General features: G+C 46.1%; 1 protein-coding gene across 2 annotated transcripts in view; it reads right to left on the bottom strand.

The window, feature by feature from the left end:
- The window catches only part of LOC149343415 (bcl-2-related ovarian killer protein-like), a 153,795-nt gene that overhangs the window by 31,632 nt on the left and 100,478 nt on the right, over positions 1-21,685 (bottom strand). For both annotated transcript variants that reach the window (XM_089545904.1, XM_089545905.1), the window contains exon 2: positions 4,442-4,699. In XM_089545904.1, coding sequence (XP_089402030.1) covers positions 4,442-4,699 — 258 coding nt within the window. The remainder of the gene's footprint in view (positions 1-4,441; positions 4,700-21,685) is intronic.

Here is a 21,685-nt window from a genome sequence, read left to right as displayed (position 1 = left end):
AAAACAATTATGTAAGGTTATAAACGTAGCTTCCAAATGTGCAGCGTCTTTTTCAGCATCGCAAGTTAAGCGAAAATGGGAATATTTAAGGTCAATAGTTTGGCGCAGCGAACCATGTTGTAACCACAAATTTTGTACACTGCTGACGCGGCCATATCAAGTATTCAGTAGGGTTTCTTACTACGCTAGCAGTAAGTTCTTTTTGAGCGAAAAATCCTTTGCGAATGTGCGAGTGCGTTTGTGCTGCATATCCTACCGACATGCCTCCGTCCTCCAGAAATTGACGCAGCAGCGGAACGCAAAAGTTACAACGAAATCAATTTCATACACGCAAACGAAAAGCTATCAATGTAAAAGCGATATGTACGCTCGATACGGCTAACGAAGATTTGAGAAATCACCTCGTATGAACGCCTATGCACATTTTGCTTTGCTTCTTTTTCTTTAATATCTGCAAGCTCTCAGCGTTTACCTGAAACCAAACTCGGCAAAGCATCTGGAACAGAATCCTATGCGTGAATTCTAAGGCTTCTGATTTCGAGTAAAACTTACGTATAGCCGCGTGTTCTGACGTGCCACAGAAGCTGCGGAGTTGACAGGATGGCAGGCGTCCGGCCATTGGCAATAATGGAAGAAGTTGTAATAGCTTCTCGGTGTCATGCAACACTTGCGCAGACATGTGCGTTCCAAGAAAGTCAGCTTCAGTGCATAGAATTTGCGCAATATGATAAAAAGTACAGAATTTACGCCCCTGTTCTGTTCTAGAGGATAAACCCAAAACACGAAGCGAATTAACGTAGCGGTGCGCGCATGATCTTCCGAGGGTTGCCTCAAATCTTAGCCCAGGAAACGATAGGGAACTTGACTAGTGACAGAAGCATATTTCGCCACCTAATCAAAGTTTGCAAGCTCGTGTGGAAACGGTTCAAAGAAAAAATTCCAGACGCGGGTGATATCTATTCAAGGCCGCATTGTTCAAGTCGACAGTCCAACTTCATGAAGCAGCCCCTTTGGCTGCGCAATATCCCCACTTGTCACGAATGACAGCTATCAGTATAGCACACCTCCTCATTGTGTCCAGTATATGCTTCCTGAAAAATTTCCTCTTGGCAAAGCGTCTGCCATTCAGACGTCGGTTGGCGATTGCGGGGTATGCAAGACAGGCGCCTCTTGCCTGGGGGCATAAATATCGCCCACTTCATGCCAAGCGAAGCCTACAGTGCGGCACGGAGACCGCTTCTCTGGGCAGCAGCTTTGAGAAGATACCTGTCGTGCCAGTTCTTTCTTGTCGCGATGCCAAGAAGAAGCGCCTCGTTGGTGACAGAGCCCACGCAGGCGGAAGAGAGGGTCATTCGCCAGTGAGACGAAGAAAACTGTCTCTTTACGGCTTCTGACTAGAGCAGAACCGCATATTTTATTTTCATTGTTTTATAGAGTGGGCTTACATCGAAACACTGCTGTCTGAGACATTGCGGGCCCCTCTTGCGTTCTACAGCTCCTACGCTTAAAAACTAAAAATATATCAAGAAACTGGTCGCGCCAGCCGCGAATAAGATGACTCTACGGATGACAGCTCTGAAGTCGCCGTCACGTTCAACCCGAGCACGACTCAGGAGGATAGTCTTATCCGTGTCTCATAAGGGCAGGATTCCGATTTCCGATGCCAGTTTGCTGCCCATATTAACCTCATTAATCATATTTTCAAAACTATACTAGTTTGCTTTCTACGGCCCGCAAATCTCGTATCAGATAAGGAGAATTGCTCCATACGTTTTCGGATTAACGTTGGAAATGAGTGCACACGGCTGGCGGTGGCACAGAGGAGTATTTCGTACTGCTTTTAGGACTGTTTGAAGAAATTTCCATAAAACTTTAGTAGGCTCTCCGCTTGTGTAAGCACCAATGAGGACGCTCCGTTTATGATTACTCTTAAGCAGATATTTTAGTGCTTCCTTCGGAGTCCCACTCGTGTGCACAAGAAAAAGGCCACACATACTCGTAGTTCTCAAATGAAGACCATAATCAAGCGTGCTGGATCCGAACGGGCGTGCTTGTGCAGAAGCAATTAGCGCTGAGACACAGAGACACCACTGAGAGAACTAAGACACTAAAGTAAGACACTGCGCTGAACTAAGCAGGCGTTCGAGACAGGCGCCTTCAAAGGTCAGCTCCCATAGAGACTTTAGGATTCCACGCGGAACTGAGCACAAGCCTGCAATCCATCTGGATAAACAAAGATTTCCCTTCGGAAAAAAAGTTCTATGATGTAATAACCTCATAGATCATTCATCACTGAATATCATACAATCTGTATGACATATCATACAATCTGTATGATATATCATACGAATTGTATGATATGTCATACTGATTGCATGATATTCTATGATGAATGATCTATGAGGTTATTGCATCATAGAACTTTTTTCGGCAGGGTTGGCGCGCAATTTTCAGTACCATACCTCTATCCTCTTCAAACAACTCTTTATGAGCCAAGAACAATGAACTACGTCACAGCCGCTTGCATCGTCTACGTGCGCGAAAGACTGGCGTTGACCGCTTTCACATCGCATTTCGATAGCAGGCCGCCGTCGATGGGCCTCACACTGGGCACTTCGCCAGAAGATAGAAAATCTCTCCGCGCTGCTCGAGAGGTCCTTCCTTCCTTAGACAATGCGGACCTTGAATTGTGGCTTCTATCAGGCTCATTTGTTCATGTTTTCTTGTCCGCATCGTCACTCATCATCAACTTTTTTTTTATTTCTTATCCCCTTCCTTTACTGCAGCGTAATGGCAGCAGATGGGGGCAATAACATCGCAGTTTAGGTCGACCTCCCTGCTCTTCTTTGTAAATAAACCCCTCTTTCTATTTCTGTGCTTACATAAATGCTCGCGGCAACACTGAAACTCATCCCAAATGTCTATTTAGTCCCGTCTGGAAGGGCTCGCTGCACACCCCCAGCCACTTTACGACCGCGCACAGCTAACACCCCACAGCTGTTTCTTAAATCACCAGCTGAGAGAGCTTCTGCCATCTGCGTCTGAATTTGTGTTGCAAGAAGCCGGCATATGAGCAACTGGTAATAGGCAGTTCACGTAGAATCTTTTTATGACTAAACGCTATTTTTAACATCAAGAGAACGTTCGGTTCTTGACAGTGATTACGCCTCTGCAGGCTATCGTTTCGCTGCGAGTTCCGGTCTTCGAAAACCGAAAAATGTGGCGAATTAACCGTGGCTTGACTGATGCTAGATAAAAATGCGCAATGAGAGGCAAGCCCATCATTTTATGCTGCCGCAATATTACGCAGCAAAGCGCTCACAAATTTTCAAAAACAGCAGATTTGTTGAATGAAAAAGCCTGTTTCATGCGTCTTTGCCTTTATGTCCCCACCTGAATGGGTGCAGACATGTCTGAGCGTTGTCCCTTCAGTAAAGTACACTAACAGCATCTACACCAAAAAGAATCCACAAATTATAAGTGCCCTCAGGGGCCTTTGATCTTATAGTTACTGCTCGTCAAATTTTCCTGCTGGTAACATAAGGAAATAGAAATTGCTACTAGCACTTAGCGCCAAAATTGCCCATTCTGAGAGAGAAAGAAAATTAGGAAGCAAGCCTTTTTCATCACTTTTTCGCATACACTCAACACACTATGGTACATTTCTGAGCACGGTGCACCAGCCTTTGCGTGTCGTCGTCGACTAAATGGGGGCGGACATTGACAGCACCAACAGCGCCGTCCAACGGTGATTTGTCTGTCGGACAAAAAGCGGGTACTGTTCGAGTGCTCCTACATATTGGAAAACACTCAGAAGTACGATGGCGCCAGGTCCGCGCTCTCAGGTTGACAGGACAGAACAGCCTCACTCAATCTTCTATGGCATGCGTTAGACACTGGAGATGAAAACGCGTCGCTTCTGATGAGGCCTACACAGAAAATTGATGTCCTGAGAAAGCGGATGTTTTTGAAGCTTTCACTGGATTTCAATATCTTTAAATTACATTGTTTTATAAGGACTTCCAGCCCATGAATCAAAATTTAATATATATATTCCTCTAAGCTCGTACACTCCTTTTATGCCGATCTCTTTTGGGGTAACATACCATACTGAGGGGCATTAAAGTGAAATAAACAACTGCTGCCCAGAAGAGTGTTCTTTCAGTCTGAAAGAAGAAAGAATTAAACTGGCAAAACACCTCGCCCCTTGAGAATAACTGCGCTGGCAGAATTAATCCCATAAGCAAGCACCCATTACTTCCTAGGAACCTAATTGCAAAGCTAGTCTCTGCAATGGCTAACCCTTCGTATCAAGGAATAAGCGTTGGAGTTAATTCATTTTTGTACGGCTCTGTGAGCGCACTCGACCGCATGGCGACCTTGCTCTTTCACAACAAAAAGCAAAAAGCAGAGTCGGAAGAAAGACGCGATCTGCTCTTACCCATCCGCCCTGCTGACTGATCCAGGTGGCCAGGTCCCGCTCGACGAACAACCCTAGCGCCTGCACCAGCCCGAGCACGTACTCGGGGTGGCCCAGTTTGACGCAGTCGACGGCGAGCCCTCCCGAGACAGAGTACAACGCCACGATGCGCCCCCACGAGATGTCGTTGCGGAACAGCTCGCGGGCAACCGCCTCGAACACATTCTGCACCGCCGTCTCCGATGGAAGCGCGTGCACCCCGATGTTGCCCGTCACGGTCTGAAATGTGATCGAGAAAAACGGAGAAAAACAATGAATTCAATGTGTGGCCTACGGGAAAGAGATCAACTTCACTCAGGTATTGGTTAAGGTATGGAATGCAATGGCGCAATCCCACACAAGAGACAATTCCACCATTATGAAATGTCCTTTCCCATCTTGGATGCGAAGCACGAAATTCCACCTTAAGTCGTTATTGTAATGTTTAAAACAAAATAAATAAGCCAGAAAAAATGTCACCTGTAACAAAACATAATGCCGGCACTTGTAGTATTCGCCCAGAGTGCTGTATTAACGATAACAAGCGTGATAGAGAAGTATTCAAAAATAAATAGATTGCATTTTTTTGTTAACGGAAAGAAATATACGGCGTCTTCTGAATTTTGTTCTGCGCACTTAAGTAAACGTTGTTCTGTCAAAAATGTATTCATGTCAGTCAAAGCATAAACCAAGATGTATTTTGTTTTCAGGGGAGGGGGCAGTCATACCTGTGTACGATTTCTCGCGAAAAGCCAACTTTGGGTACAGGGACTTTTAAACATGTGATACCGTGCAGCACGAAGTAAATAAGCTACACGCTACAGAGCACATATATATCGCACAAAAATGGCTCCTAAGGCCCTTTGCGTTTAGTTCTGTGAATAAAATGACAAGTTTATCTATATAATACGCTTCGCCTTTTCGGTGTCACGTCGGGGAGGCTTAAAACAACTAAACAATGTTTCAAGTGCTTCGAGATTAAATTTTATGACCTAAACCACTGTCACAACAGCAATGGTGTTTCGCAGTGACCTACAGTCTCCGAGGTCGATGCGAAGTCTGCGTCGACTATAAGCAATACATAGCAAATTACGGTAGGTATGTGCATCTGGAACATGTTTGCTACAAACACCTTGAAGGTCGAAGTAACTGTAGCATATTCGGCGCGGCTAAAAAACAAGATGAAACAGCTTTCAAACGCTCCCGGCACGAGAACTGTGCTTGCATAAACACATTTGTGAACTCGGGTTATCGTATTACAGGCAACGTGCGTTTGCAGAAAAACTTTAAAAGGGTACTCGTGCAAATGCGCTTTGTATACCGCGCAGTGGCCGGTCGTTTTCGTGTCTTCGACCGAGGCCCAAATTATGTCAGCGATGACATTCTCAACGACGTGTTTTACCACAACGGGGAAGGCTTTTTAAAAGGCTCATGCAGATTTAATCGTACGTTTAGTAAACGACTCCCCAGCATAAGCTTGAGAGGAGTGCATGAACTGTATGTAGCAATGTCGCGCTTTTACACTGTATGTCGCGCTTTTACACTGAACGATCTAGAGTAACTCCTTGCGTAAAATGCAGGCAACTAAATCGGCAGTAAACGCAAAAGCAAAACACTGCTAAGCCAAGTCGACAGCAGGTTTGCAACCATGTGTTGCAGGCCACCTAGTAAATACAAGATAAAAATAAATCTTACATTACAATGAGAAAATGCAGAGGAACTAAAGTAGACAAAGGCAAGAGGTAAACAGGAAGACTTCTCAAGAGACGCCGACAGCCTTGCTCAGACGCGTGGTCACGAAAACTGCGAATCAAGGAAGCGTTGGCAGTTTTTGACGCTTGTGCGTGAATACAATAACAGCCTCTTTACGAAGGAGTGATAAACGCATCTCCTACAATACCTCGCAACCAACAGGAATATTGCTGTAAGACGGAACGTAGCCCGTTAGTCACTGCCAGTACTGGACAAAATAGCTTGTCAACGTGTGAAATTTGTGACTAATGCCCTGAAGAAGATATGGGTCCGTAACATAACAGAATACAAACACTGAAAATCCACAAGTAGAGCACAGGTCGGCGGAGAGTCGTTGACGTTGCAACAACCAGAAACCGCGAAACTTGCTTCAAGTAGCTGTTGAAAGAAACAGGCTGAAAGAATGGGCGTGCAGAAAATTCGTACTCAGAACAGCGGTCGTTCGTCAGCAGCACTGGCCGCTGCTCGTTATCAGCAGCTGCTATAGATTATGGAGGACCGCATCGACTTCACACAATCTTCCGCAGTCATGACACTGGCCGAGGATTTTGGGAAGCACGCGTAAATATGATCGAAAACCTCAGCCCTGCCTAGCACATAAAGTACACAGCGTCATGAGGATAGTAATAACGCGCTCTTCAGGGAGATGTCGGATATATTTTTGCTGAAACGTAACGCATGCACCTTTTATCAGGCTTCTGTTTGTCGCTATTACGGCGTTTCTGAAAAATTCATGAAATGCGATACCTCGAATGCTTGAATACATTTAGAGGCGAAGTGTTGAAATACCGCTGCAAAAAATATCGGTTATTACAGTATTAGAACACGAAAGTAATTAAGCATTAAAAGAAAGCGCCAAAAGTATAACATGGGCCGTGAAGCACCACGAACTGCGAGCGAGCATATGCATATGTAAGCTAAACAGGTGCAGCAGATGCAATTCGATGTATTGTACAGAAGATTACCGGTATTACGTGCAAAGAGAGCCGTGTGTGCGACTTACCTTCCCAATACTCTGTTACGGGGTTTAAATTCGGCAGCTGAAGAAAAAGCCCGTTATGAAACGTAGAGCTGCCCAGCGGGAGACCCTGATGTGTGTTTGCTTGCTGCCGGTGCGACAGTATGAGCAACAATGCCGGTCAGCAATCGCAGAAGGAGTATGCAAACAAAAAATAAATTCCAGCGAACGTCAGAACACATCTAAGCAGACAAAAGAATGCCTGCGCAAACATTCTCCACACTCTTGAGCCGGTGGCATGTGTTTGGATAAGGTCTTCTAAGTTATATAGATCTTTATTCTCGGGCGAAACTGCTGCAGGCATGGTGTTGTTCGCGTCCCACGGCCTCTGGTTAAATATTTGTAGGGCGAAATGCCGCCTGTGCCTTTTTGGTGCTCTATTTGAGGGACTTTATTCTTGGTAAGAAATGTTTGAACTCGATACCCTCTGTACTTCCTTGTTTGCGCGGGAAGGTTCAGTATCGCGAGTACTCAAGCTGTCATCTACTTTTTTTTTTCTTTTCAGGTTTACTTGAAGACCAAGGTAACAAACAGCCTTCAGGACGAAGAAGCTTGGCTCCGAAAGCCATCGACGGTGGCATGATGAAAACGGGCCACTTCATCTCTCTGACGATGAAGAGTTTCACAGTGCTGCTCGAAAATAGCTTGAGGATCATTTCAAAATGAAACGGCAAAAAAATACCGAGTAATGGCGGTAGGCAAGCACTAGCACAGTGTAACTTCCATAAATAACAAAGCGCATCTGCCAACGTGAGCGCAGCGACCAGGACAACATTAAAATACTGCATGCCTCTGCGCAGTGTGGTGAACGACAAGCGTTAAAAAATACTACAAATTCTAGTATAATTAAAAGATTAAAATTTTTGCCTTTGAGGACTATTTCTTCCTGAGGACGATACAGCAGTTTTCTTATCATACCGCCCAATACAATAAGAAATACCCAACTTGATATTACCGTTGATTATAAACCGGGTTTGGACTTTACACTAGAAAATACGGTACTTCTGAAGATATCTGCACGAGACGTGCAGTTGTGCTATACATAAGAGGTATGATGAAGAGTGACATGAAACATTTATTCCAACATTGTTCATGCGAAATCAGTCTATTAAGATACTGAATTGAAAACAGTTTTCTTTTTTTTAAGCACCAACAAAACCACATCAAGGCAGCCCTATTAGATGTTGAACAGTTAAGAGCATAGGTCTTAGCACTGTTTCTATTTTCTTTTCACGTGCATTATTCGAGCGTGTGCACAGATGTGCAAGGTATTGCATCCTACATTGTGCATGTCTGAGGCATTATTGGCATGCTATGATATCTTTATTTATTTGATGATTATAGACCGGGTACACTTTACACTAGAATATACGGTACTTCGAGACTGAAAGGATCCACCCAAAATGAAACGGAAACGGAAAGTACGAAACGGAACATAAAATTCAAAAGCACGATAATAAGACGTACGATTTGCGATACTAACCGCGCACCAATAACTAGATACCAATTCACGGTTTCTCATGAATGACATTGCGTTTGCCAAGACATATCCCTCTCTTGCCGAGTGACTGCAAAATTCCGCTAGAAATGCGTTTTGGGTCTGACCTTCATGTAAGAACCTGCAGCCAGCACTGAAAGAAGCGCTTAAATATCGGTCGCAGAGTGTCCAACTAATCGCCGCACGTAGCGACGCAGCGTTGTTCTACGTCGCACTACTGCAAAGGCAGACGCTTCGTTGCTCGCGGTGTCAGGCTTCCATCAGTCTCAGTGCATGCCATTACGTACACCATAACGCCAATATTGCTTTCGTTTCAGCCCCGCAGGAGTAATAATATTTATGGGGTGGCGGTCACTTGTTAATAATAAAATAATGTAGTACAGCGGAGAAACCAAGAGGTTAGCTGTGCTCCTGTATTTCGCTCACCCTTCTTGAAAAAAAATAAACTGCGTCCGAGCGATTCAATTAGATTAGGGTGGAGGTGAAAACGTTTATTTCCAATGATGTAAATCATGGGGGCGAAGCTAAACCTATACTCGTCACTTTCAGCTTGCGTCATACAGCACATATCCAGAAGGAACCTTTACAAAAAATCAGCCAGCTTGGATGAGGTCTGTACAGGCCAGAATTCGAGCGTTAGGGCACTATGGGTGCTTTCTCCATGCAGTATGGAGACGCCTGGTATCATTAAGCCAAAGAGGGTTGTAGTGAAAAGTGGTTTATGGGGACGTGGGCAACGCCGGCGACGAAAAATCGGCCACACGTAATCGGGAGATCAATGGGGCGAGAGGCAGGGCTACACTAAGAGGAGTTCTCAGCACGAGCATCAGTAGTCCGCTTCCAGAGCTTCGTTGTTGCTGGCGTCGGCGCTTGGTGGTTATCTACGTTCCAGTAGCTCTTTTTTTTTGCGGAAGAAAGGCTTTTTTAGTGGTGTTAAAAGCAAGGTCCGTACTCGCGACTTTGCGAACAATGCTAGTTCGCTCTGACAGTTGCTGTAAAGGGCAGAACGAGGCGTCGTCGCGCAGTGGAGTTCCGGCTGTTGCTCCGGCTGGCAGAATGCCAGACAGAACCGTTGATATCAACAAGTCAATCAAAGCCACAGGACGCGCTTTGCCTTTGTTTCCGGCCCTCGTTTCTGAACGGATGCTTTAGTGCCGGCGATGGCAATGTTCCGCAGCGAGGACATTCTAACCGAAAAAGCTTTGAACAGAATGATAGCAAGCTATAAATAGAGTATTTTTCCCCGTTTCCTTTGGATCCAGCACTACAAGAGTCACAAAGAGAAAGGAAAGGCGGCGCTCAGTTTAATGCTTTTGTTGGTTTGAAGATTCGTCTTCGCACCCGTGGCCCAGAACCAGCAGCTTTCTTTGGGGACTTTAGAGAACGTTTATACAGCATGCCCTTCAATATTTATTATTTTTACGCTTAGAGCAGCTAGCTTCCTTGCAGGATATATACTTCTCGTAGAATGGCCCGATGTTTGAGAGAAGACTGCTAGTTCATTGGTTTCCTCGCATCGAGAAGTGCAGTAGGGGTTCTCAGGGCTCCTGGAGCGCGCCGCTTCGGATAATGTCATCCTTAAAGATATATTCTTGGCCTAAAATAGAGCTTGCCTTCTATGCTGTAGTTTGTATTCTATTATGAAACAAAAAAATTCTGGAGTTTTATTGGCAGGTATTGAAATTCAGTACACAAACCAGCGCGAGTTTAGGCTTCGATGTCAAGTAATCGGAGTCTTTGTATTCTCTAGGTTTCTCAGTTATGCAACACTTCCTTTTTTTCGCTCGGGGAAGTTGTTTGCAAAAGAGAATTGCTTTATTTCGTGACATAACCACAAGCTCTCGAATCAGCAGGAAATGCGTCCGAAGTGGGCAAGAATCAATTTCCGCAGTGTCTGGACCATGAGGAGGAGCCACTAGAAGGATCATATATCTTCTTATACGGAAGCCACGGTGCTGCATAATCGGGGGTGATCGATCGGTAGGCTCTGGGCTGCCTCATTACTGTAGGTATAGATGTGGTGCCCTATGGGGCAGCAACTGCCTATCTCTCCGACTTTCCAGCAAATCACAATGCGCGCAGAACAATGAATGACCAGGACGACTCTTCAACGGTGGATAATACTAACGGCAAGCCGGCAGTGGCGCCTGCATGTTTATGAAGATCGCGTATAATGTTCTAGCTGAACGCAACTGACCCTATTTGGCTATGTATGACATTGAAACAAATTATTTTTCTTTCTCGCAGCTCGGCATCAGCAGATTTTTACATTTTTCACATTGACTGTAGCCTATTATTATGCGAAAAGTATCGCGCCATCAGGCAGACCGTTTAGCCACCTCCTTATGAGATAGGTTAATTTCTGCATGAGTGGTGAAGAAATTTACTAGGGCAGTACGATATCTGTTGGTTACGTCAGCGCAAGCGCATGTTTGGTTTGGTTTATTGGGGGTTTGATGTTCGAAAGTAACTCAGGCTATGAGGGACACCGTACTGAAGGGCTCCGGAAATTTCGACCACCTGGCGTTCTTTAACGTGCACTGACGTCGCACAGTAGACGGGCCTCTAGAATTTCGCCCCCAACAAAATTCGACCTCCGCGGCAAGGAGCGAACCCGCGTCTTTCGGGTCAGCTGCCGAGCGCCATAACCAGTGAGCCACCGTGGCGGCCGCAAGCGCATGTGTTTGCAGGCACCTGCTCCTGCCGTGGCGTAACGAAACTGCCCACTTCCACGGTCACAACCTACCACAAACTCATGTAGACAACCGACAGTTTATGGACTGCCTTGACAAATTTTTCATCATGGTGAAACGCTGTTATAATAGTTTTGTGCACTCAGCGTTCTTATAAACGTTCCACAATTACGCAATTCTCAACACTTCGCGGTTTTAGGCCGTTTTCGGCCTTTTACGATATAGAGATCACGTCAACACGAAATTCGAAAAACGGTTGAAACTGGCGCATTACCACCAAACAAACACTGCTTGAAATTTTTTGTTTCTAAAAATGGCAAATTACCATCAAGCTGCATTAAAATTTCAAGCCTGCCTCTAAAAATGCGGCCGGAGTTGCACCAGATTTTGGTTATGAAACGAGTGCATTGGTTTCAGCAGGTGGTTGGTGGCTGAAAGTTCACGCATACGTACTACACCATTAGGGTAGTGGAAGAGTTCAGGCGAGTTTTATTTTTACTAATGTTGCTATTAGTGCTAATCGCACATAAGGTCGTTACAGCTCGCCATGCGCGGGAAGCATTTACCACGCTTTTTAATGATCCGAGGTAAAAGTGGTATCGTTATCAAGAGGCGACTTGCTGCTTTTATAATGAAGTTTGTCTGCGACAAACGCGTAAGTTCTCTGTTTCGTGCACACGTAATCGCAACCATGCCTCTCTGCATCTCTACCTGCTTTTTCACTTATTTTTCATTACATTCATCTTTCGTCTTCCTACTTTTCCATCTTCTGTGATCTTATTTTGGCCGACCGCAATGTCGATGGAAATTCTCAGTAAGGATCTCAGGCAGACACAACAGATCGTCACTTAAGTGCATGCTGTCTCCTGCACATTGCTGTTCGCCTTAAGAAAATGCAAAGCAGATAAATTTGTTATTGCTTAAAAAAGAAATTGATCGTTAACTCACCGCGTGACAACGCTGCCCAAAGTGCAAGCCTCGTTAAGCAGCCTTGCAGACCTTTACAGGTTTCATCCTTTCATGTCAGGTCCAAAAACAAGCTTCCATTAACGTCTGGGCAGGATCTTCGCAAATCTGGGTTTAGTGCCTGTGAAGGAAGCTCTCACAGTGTTTTCGTTTAAGCTTTCCAGGGCAACAGCTAAACGTTCGAGCTCGACCCACTCGGAGGCTCCACAAGACTCTAATGAATGTTTGAAGGGCCCGTAGCAGAAAATTTTGCACCGACTACGAAACAAATAATAAAAAAGTAGTTAAAACTTGTGCGGAGAAAGAAACCCGGACGGTTCTTTTGAAAAGCAGCATCTGCGACCACTCTTGCATCTTCCTTTTTTTTTTCTTCCTTGCGCATCCCTAAGCGTGTTTTTGAAGCGAGAAGCCCACAGTTCCGGAAAGTGCGTATAAAAAAAACATGAGAAACTAAGCACTGCCAACTAGCGAAAGGTAGAAGAATTCACGGGTGAACGAATAAAAGCACATTTAATGCCCCTCGTTGCCGTGCCTGTTTGAAGTGGCCTGCGGGAGTATGGGCGGGATGGGACTATGCGGCTGAGTTGCCTGAGGCATGAGGGAGTTCGGGTTTTTCTTCAGTGGTTTTTCCACGCTGGAAGAAAGACAGACGCTGTGTTGTACAATGCATTAGCGCTTTTCCCGGAGCGCGTAAGATAGCAGCTGGAGTGCCCTTCCTTAATGTGAACATTATCTTGGCTTTTCTTTTTAATTCAGTACTGAACAGGAAGAGAATAATTTATCACTTTCTTCTGGGGTGTGGTTCGTTTCAGGTTGCATTCTGAGAAGTTTTTGAATCGAAACCATCGTTTTAACCCCTCACTGCAATGTAAAATTACTGTTATTTTTTTCACAAACAACTCACCATCCTCATCAGCCTGACTGCGCCCACTGCAAGACAAAGGCCTGTCCCATGTCTCTCCAGTTAGCCCTGTCTTTTTCCAGCTGCGGCCATCGTATCCCTGCAAACTTCTTTATCTCATCCACGTACATAACTTTCTGCCGCCCCGTGCTACGCTTGCGTCCTCTTGGAATCCACTCCGTTACCCTTAAGGACCAGTGGTTATCTTGCCTTCGCATTCGCAAGCCCAAGTCGCACCCCCGCCCCGGGGGTTCCGAGAGAGATTCGCCGTATAAAAATTTCTGGCCCGAAGCCTGTATTGGAAGTCTTAATCTCAGTTTACGACACAAGACAGGACTGCAGTATTAGCTCTGTGGTCAAACAAAATCACTCGACGAACTATCTCTTGCAAGTCATTATAAAGAACGCAAAATATACCGGTAAGTAAAGCTCAAATGCGCAAATAATGCTTTTGGGCCTAAAAAGGCGATAAAGAGATCACCAGATTAGCGCAGCATACCATATGAGAGAAAATTGAATTCGGAGTTGCAAGAAACAAAAATAAATACTAATGGAACTAAAAGCGCACAGTAAGAGAGAATAAAAGAATTGCTTGCTTGGTTGCATATAGTAATGTTCGAGACAACAAAATGGCTTAGCTTAAGGCAGATGCTTTCTTCAACAGTACATTTTTTCCGCACTTTTTTCAACAAACGAAAAAAAAACATGTCGAGTTTAGAGCAGTACGCTCACCCACCCGCCACGATTTAATCAAGCGAACTATTCTTGAGCACAGTTTACTGCAATCTATTTTTCCTGATGGCCGGAGACCGTGTGGGTAATGGAAAGGGTCCTATGCCGGTACAAACGCATAGAAACCTAGAATTTCAGAGGAAAACACTCCGGCCCAGCCATTTGGATTGAAATGGAAAAACCTACATTTGACGTCGCTTATTTCTTCGCTAAGTTTAAAACCAGCGCAAGCGACCGTGAAAACCTAATCATGGAAGAGGACCAGGGTGCAGAACGCTCGGAGCGAAAATATATCAGAATATACACAACGCTCAAAGGAAAAGTGAAGATAAAGTTCAGGTAGGGTATTTAGAAACGCCGAGGTTCTTTCCATCTGCGCTTGCTTTAAAAAAACTGAAGAGCAAACCGGCATTAAACCCGTGCGCTCAGCTCGCTTAAAAGAAAACCAATGTTAGTATAGATCTGTTTTGCTGACCTAAGACGCCATATTCTCCAAGCATAAAGTGGGAAAAAAAGGTATTTCCTGGAATCTATTCCCGCTATTTTCCGGAGATTTAGTACTTTTCTGTGAGGAAATTTACCGAAGACCCAACTGCTTTTCTGTTCTGCTGGATCGGTAAATGGAAAGAACGCGATCAGCAGGAAAAGCAGACAAATATATAATCCGCCGGCAGCAGCCCTTACCCTGTAAGGATTGCTGAGGCCGATGATAAAGAGAAGTTTAGTAGAAATCAACAGAGATTAGAAGAACTGCTACTGAGAAACAAAAGTAGTCAATAACACGATTGCCACTACAACGCTAAAAACTATTTCTCTTATTTGTACAATACACGAACTTTAACGCAGAATGGCAATAACTCTACTAGTGTTTACGATGTCCATGCTTTCGCGGTATGCCACCAGTTTAGAACAAGCTCGCCTCGGCACTGACACATATGTAGCAGGAACACATCAGACATGAGAGCGTAACAGCGCGAACGGTGTCCACTCCAGCAAAAAACAACAACAAAAAAACAGGAAATAATTACAAAAGCTTGCCACAGTATCGCAACTCTACCTCCCTGCGGACAGAAACTACAAAGCGGGACGCGACCTATAATGAAAGACGCCCACTTCAAAACGCGGACAGGCCACGAGAGATTACCTCCATTTACGGACCAAAGTTCATGATTTTAAAACTGACGAATTATCACTGCTTCCATTCCTCACCCCAGACGCAAGCTCATTTCATGTAAGCATCCCACCCTCTTTACTGAAGCGGAGAAAATCTGCACCGATGTCCTGATATCTACTCTGTTTACTCCACTGAAAGTCTGCCGCACTCTTCATTGTTTAAACCTAAAGCCCTTCCTATTTCCTTTGCCTATTTCTTTGTTGGCCTATTTGCTTTGTGCTGCCGGAAGCAAGGGTGGGTGGTAGCAGTTTCTTCCGCTAAATATTGACGCCTCTATTTGAAATCTAACCTAACCTTACCTTAAACAGAACCCTACATAAATTAAAGTTAAACTTAAAGCAAACCTAACCATAGACCCAACGCAACCTAAACAAAACTGAAACCCAACCTGATCTGACCTGAAGCATAGACTAATCTTAAACTAACTTGTCCTTACCTAACCTAACCTTAAGTACTGGTATCTATGTCGTCGAAAAATGCAAGGCATTCCAAACCAATGTAAATCCTCAGCGCGGTGAGCTTTTGTACGGCGTCCCATTGACACAGATAAGCATTCTCTACAGCGTCTGCTCTCTGGTGCCTTTTGTGCATCGTAACATGAATAACACGGCAAATTCCCCGCAAAAGCTGAAGTTCCCTATTGCAATACAATATACTACGCTAACATCATTTACAGCTGTTGCTGTAGACAAGAAAAGAGCCTCCCGACATTTTGACTGGTTTAACTGCGAAGATGTGACTGCGACAGTTCACTGCACCCCCACACCCTCCTCGCTACATGATTCACACCATACCTACCTCCACTTTGGCCACATGGCCAGAGATGGCGCATACTCGAAAGCATTCGCTCTGCAGCCCATAGGCCCTTATGATCCGTATCTGCTAACATGGCGCCGCTGACCTCAGTGACAGTCCCGTGTAGAGAGCTGCGAAGTTGGAATGTTGTATGTAGTGCAGGAGCTGCCGGAAATGGTGGCCAATTCCAGCGCTTCATGAGGTTAGGCTTGCATTCTTCGAGTGACCGAAGTTAGCGAATTATCTCGCTCCGGCGCGGGACGACCAACATCGGAGGCGATCACGATCGGGAAAGTTTTGTGTCTATAATCCAATGAAAATTGAATTGCAAAGCTTCTAAAAGGTTTCAGTGACAGAGCGAGACTGTCCATGAAGTATAATTCCAGTATCATAGTCACTTTGCTGTATGTTTGTCGTCTGGGAAGTACCTGCTTAAATTGCACGAGCGCAGAGCGGCTCAAATCATGTTTACCCAGACGCATGTAGCGCCGTCGAATGAAACATTTCCGAATGCCTAGTTTTTTTTTTTCTCATTTACTGCTTCGCAGCTAATGCCGGCGCTATTTGTGACAGCTCTATACTAAGAAAAAACGCAAACAACTTCAATTCAACGAGCCGCCGTCTCCCCAGAAAACACGCACAAACGCACTCGCTGGCTAACTCGGAAATTGTTGAATGGCGCGTAATAAACAGCGGGATCGAAAAATGAAAACTCTTCCCGACGAAAAGTGCCCTCAAAGTCTGACCGAGAAGTTCAAGGGAGTGGAGATGATGAAGGGCTCCGCAATTCGGAACAACAGCCAGCAAGGACAGCATCAGAGAACGAAAAAAAAAACGTAAAGGGGCGCTGTAAGATGTATAGAGGCAGCGTTCTCCTTTACGGAAGCGTTGGCAAGCGCCTCGCACAGTCCTGTTTCCACTTTCGCTAGAGCAGGCAAGTGAAGGCCATTCCGTTCTCTCCCCATGTAAAGAGCAAACCGAAACTAAAACACAGAACAAATGTGAGGGCGTTCCGCCTGACGCGTTTCTCTGCAGTTTGGCTCCTCACTACGCTGATCGCTGGACTAAAACGACCATTTTTTTTTTCTTCAAGCATCAGTTCACCGTAGCTTCTTATTTTCATTGTTTGCTCGGCTACAAGCGCGACTGGGAAGAATTTTGTTTTACTCGTTCGTTCGCCGCCTTCAGAGTAATGCGCATTTACGTTTTGTGTTTCCGTTTGTATTCCCGTACGTTGTGCGTGCGTCTTCGCGCTCACACACGTACACACAATAACGCAAGCGTGCTTGACAAATCGCTCCCACGCTGCAGTAGCGGGAGCAATAAGCTCCGACGCGTGATGAATCGTTTTCCTTCGAATGTGGCTCCTGGATTGCGTCTCTCCATCATTCCCGAGAAGAAGAACTGGGACGAGCGCGCACCGAAGCCCCGTTCTTTAGCGCCGTCGGAGCCTATACCGCGTTCTGCTCCGGATATACCGCCTGCCTCGGGTCCTGGAAAGTATATCGCCTGCGCAGGCGTGGCAGCTGTTACCAAGGGCCCCGTGTACTTCAAGGCCTTCGAAGAGACGTCTAGATAACGCAGTGCCTTGTCGGGCCGAAAGTTTTCACGGCTTCGCTATAAGTATATGTCTCAAAGCGTTACAGCTGTCCGAATATCCACTGCAGCTTTGGTATAAGCTGATCGAATGGCGCCTCCGTTCCAGCGCATATGTGCCTGACTGTCACGCAGGGAGAAACGATCTCGCCTATGCTGTTCACTGCCTGTTTACAGGAGGTATTCCGGGGCCTGAAACGGGAATAGTTGGGGATAAGAGTTAATGGAGAATACCTAAGTAATTTGCGATTCGCTGTAAGAAAACCAGGCACAGACTTTGGGCATATGCTTACTAAAAGCAACATACTGGACTTATTGAAGGAGTTGGGAATTACATGTAAGTATGAGCCAACAATACGGAGTTAGACTTTAGGGAATCAAGGCCGAGATGAGCCTTGGAATGCTTCTTTGCACAAAGTTCTTTCAATCATATTGCCGCGGTTCTCCGCCAAAGAACCGAATGCGCTGGGTAGTATGCACCTCGCACATTCCTTAGCGTTTTTGAGAAATAATTAGAAATAATCAGCGGGGTCAACCCAGTCAATAGCTGCAAATCTTAATACTCTCTGGGCAGATCGTTCTCCGCTGGGCAATTTCCTCGCTGGCGTCCCAGAACCCTCCTCGCAGCGCCGCCCCTCCTCCTCCTGTTTTTCTCCCTTGTCCTCTTTTTTTCTTTCACGGCTGTTGCGCTCTTCGGTCTATTCCTCCGGTGAGTCTGCCTCCGCGCACCGCCGCCGCGAATCTGCGCGTCTTCTGGACCGCGGCCTGGTCAGCGCGCCTCTCAATGTGCTGACGCATGAACACGTAGGTGGTGGTGGAAACGTTCATTGCCAATGATGTAAATCGTAGGGGCCCCTGGTTTGCCGCAAAAGTTTGCATGATGACGAGAATTGGTCTGGGTATCGGGAATGCAGCAGTATTGGGTATTGAGCAGTCCGGGTTTGTAGTTGTCGCCAATGTGCAGCCTGCGCTATGGTGAGGGACGGAGCGGGGGGTGCGTATTCCCTTCGTTTGTCTCGGTAATACGAGAGAATATCACGGAAGGAGACCAGGTAGTGCGTGGGCCGCGGGCGAACGGACCGTCGTGTGAATCGCCCTTTAACGCCCTTTTAAGTACGTGCGCAGTCGCCTTCTTTGCGCGAGGAACGTGCCGGCCACACGAATGGCTCGAAGGGCAACGCGAAAATCGCGAGCCGGCCGCCCTAGAAGGACGCCAGGAGCAGAACAGCTGTGAAAGAAAATACGAGCAGAATCGCTTTATTAAGGCGAAAGCCTTTAATGCCTCATACTGTCGTGAGCAGGGAATGCTAGCAAGTGTGTTCGAGTTCCGGCAAAGAAAAAAAAAAACTTTATTGAGACTGGGAATCGAACCAGGGCGTTTGGCACTTCAAGGGTAGTCGCTGCCATTCCGCCACGAACACGGTTTGAGCAAGAATAAAGGCAGATCTAGTGAACGCGCGGGTTTCGTGAGTGAAATAAAACGAATGAAAAAATTTCGAGTATGAAAAGAAAGAAAAATATAAGAAATTAGATCATCAAACAAGAAAAATATTAGAGAAAAGGCACATCTAGTGAACGCACGGGTTATCGTGAGTGAAATTCGCGGCGGCGGTGCGCGGAGGCAGACTCGCCGGAGGAATAGACCGAAGAGCGCAACAGCCGTGAAAGAAAAAAAGAGGAGGAGGAGGGGCGGCGCTGCGAGGAGGGTTCTGGGACGCCAGCGAGGAAATTGCCCTCCGCTGTACCCCCGAACACAACATGCCATAAGCGCTAACTGAGCTAGCGGTGATATGGTAGCCATTTCCGGCATACCAGTGAATATTTTCAAATGTGGTGTGTATTTCGCGAGTGTAAATCTTGACTCCGGTGCGCGACAATGCTGCTACCAGCATTTTTGCTCTCGTGGATCGCTGAACGCCTGATACTCGTCTTCGTGGGAAAAGAAACCACCACGCGTGTCCCAGAGGATCCCGCGCTAAGTGGAAGCATGGGAGTCCTTGTCTTCTGTCTTGGTCCGTCAGCGCTGTGTAACCGTTACAGTGCCGCATCAGCAACAAGCCCAAACCATTAACACAGCTACACATTGTCACCTTCCGAACGGAGCGACTGCTGCACCCACCAGTTCTGGCTCGTTAAGGCCGATTCACACGACGGTCCGTTCGCCTGCGGCTTGCGCATCACGTGTTCATGCGTCACCACTTTGAGAGGCGCGCTGACCAGGCCGCGGGCCGACAGCGCGCCTCTCAATGTGCTGACGCATGAGCACGTAGTGCGCGGGCCGCGGGCGAACGGAGCGTCGTGTGAATTGGCCTTTAAGGCTGCACCGGGGTCTTTCAGATTCTCCTACTGCGACTATTCCTGAAATATTAGCTGTAAATTTGCTTCACTGCATATCTACAATTACGAGGAAAGAGCGTATGTAGAGAGCACGACTACAACTGACCAAAAAGAAATGAGGTCGAAGAGTAAAACCATGGTCGACCCTAGCACGGTCTGCGGAGGATAAAGTTTGCTTGAACGGAGTACAAAGGAAAGAGAAAAGCAATGGCAGCGTCTTAACGTAGTTAAGCAGAGCAGACGTGCGAGAGCATGTGTTTAAGCTGGTTGGCTAATGGGTTTGCTGGCAACGATAATGGACTCAGGTTAGAATCTGACATGAGATTACACTGATATGATCTGCTCGAGCCGCAGACGGACGTTGATGAAGACTACTACGTGCAATGCACAGCAGGAGAGTGTGCTGCAGTTTGACACGAGGCGTGATTGGTTGCGGCTACAGCAGAGTGTCCTCGTGCAGTGGGCAGCGAAGCTGATCTGTTCGCCACAGCGGGTTCGAAACCGAGACGCAGCAGCATTTATTGTATTTCTCCAGGTCGGCCATGTTCACCCTCCTAGTCGCTACAGCTGGCGCGACGCTCTTCCGAACTAACCCGAGCTTACCCGAGCTACTCCGAGGCTTCACGCAGCTGTTTTGTTGGAACCGTGCGAAGTAGTGCTTTCGCACTAATACTATAATACTAGTTGGAGTAGGAGAGGAGGAAAGAAAATCGGCAGTGCCAAATGTCTAACCTCCCACCTTAGCTGCGGACCTCAGCAGACGCTTGCGCTCGCTGCACAAGGCGGTCGTTTCGTGCAGAAGGCAAAAAAAGGATGAGATAAAAAAAAAGTTGTGGGGACAAGCAGGAATGGTAATAAGGATCGGGGCATGGATGCTTTGTGCCCGTGGATTACACCCTTCCCGTTCTTCTGCTAAAGAGAAGGAAGGGATTAGATAAACGACTTTGACTTTAAGCTGCTTAGACCCAAGTGGGAGGGATCGCGGTGGCTTAGCCCGAGAAGCCGTGATATATGTTACGAGGAAAGGAACTCGGAGTTGCAGCTGCGGACACATTCGCGTGTAACGGACGCCCCGAGGCTTATCCTACTTTACTGCCCTTCACGTCTAGAGCCCCGCTATGCATTGCATAAATCAATAAGCTTTAGGAGGGAATGCTAGGGAAGAAGTGTCTTCATTTTTTTTTTCTTGTTATCGGTGTTCTCGAATACTAGAGTCTTGGATGAAGGTTTCAGCGTAATGCTGGGCGGAGTGAAAAAAGAAAAGGCGGCGAACTGAGCGGAAAGTGCATGGGATATTTCTGGCGTCCCCGAAGGCGATTTGTAAGGATAAGGATGAAAGTCAGTTGGGAGAAAGAAGAGAAATAATATGCAAAAACGTGGACGCAAAATGTGCTGCGGTTTACGGCGTTCGGACAGAAAGCGCGTACTTTAAGCTATTGGGATAGTTTCCGCGTGTATTATTGCGCACATCGTCACGGAGATAATGATAACTTCTTTTATTCTTTTACAGTTTGAAGGCTGTGTACGCGTATTTAATGCCTTTACGGCAACGACTGTATGATGGAAACTCCGCTGGTTTAAAAGGAGACTGAAAAAAATTTGCTTTATCGATTGATTATCGTGTTCTAAGCGTAAAGAAGATATTTTTCACTGAAAACGGAGCGTTTATATACTATAAAATGTCAAAAATCAAATATATGTATCACCCCTTATCCGGTCGCTTTCAAAAGCAAACAGGGATGACAAATGGTTTTTAACCCTGAT

Source organism: Amblyomma mixtum, chromosome 5 (genome assembly GCF_055824585.1).
Source record: "Amblyomma mixtum isolate Tamu chromosome 5, ASM5582458v1, whole genome shotgun sequence".
Taxonomy (NCBI): Eukaryota; Metazoa; Arthropoda; class Arachnida; order Ixodida; family Ixodidae; genus Amblyomma; species Amblyomma mixtum.
Note: the sequence above shows the minus strand (reverse complement) of the source record. Positions and strands in the feature narration are given on the sequence as shown.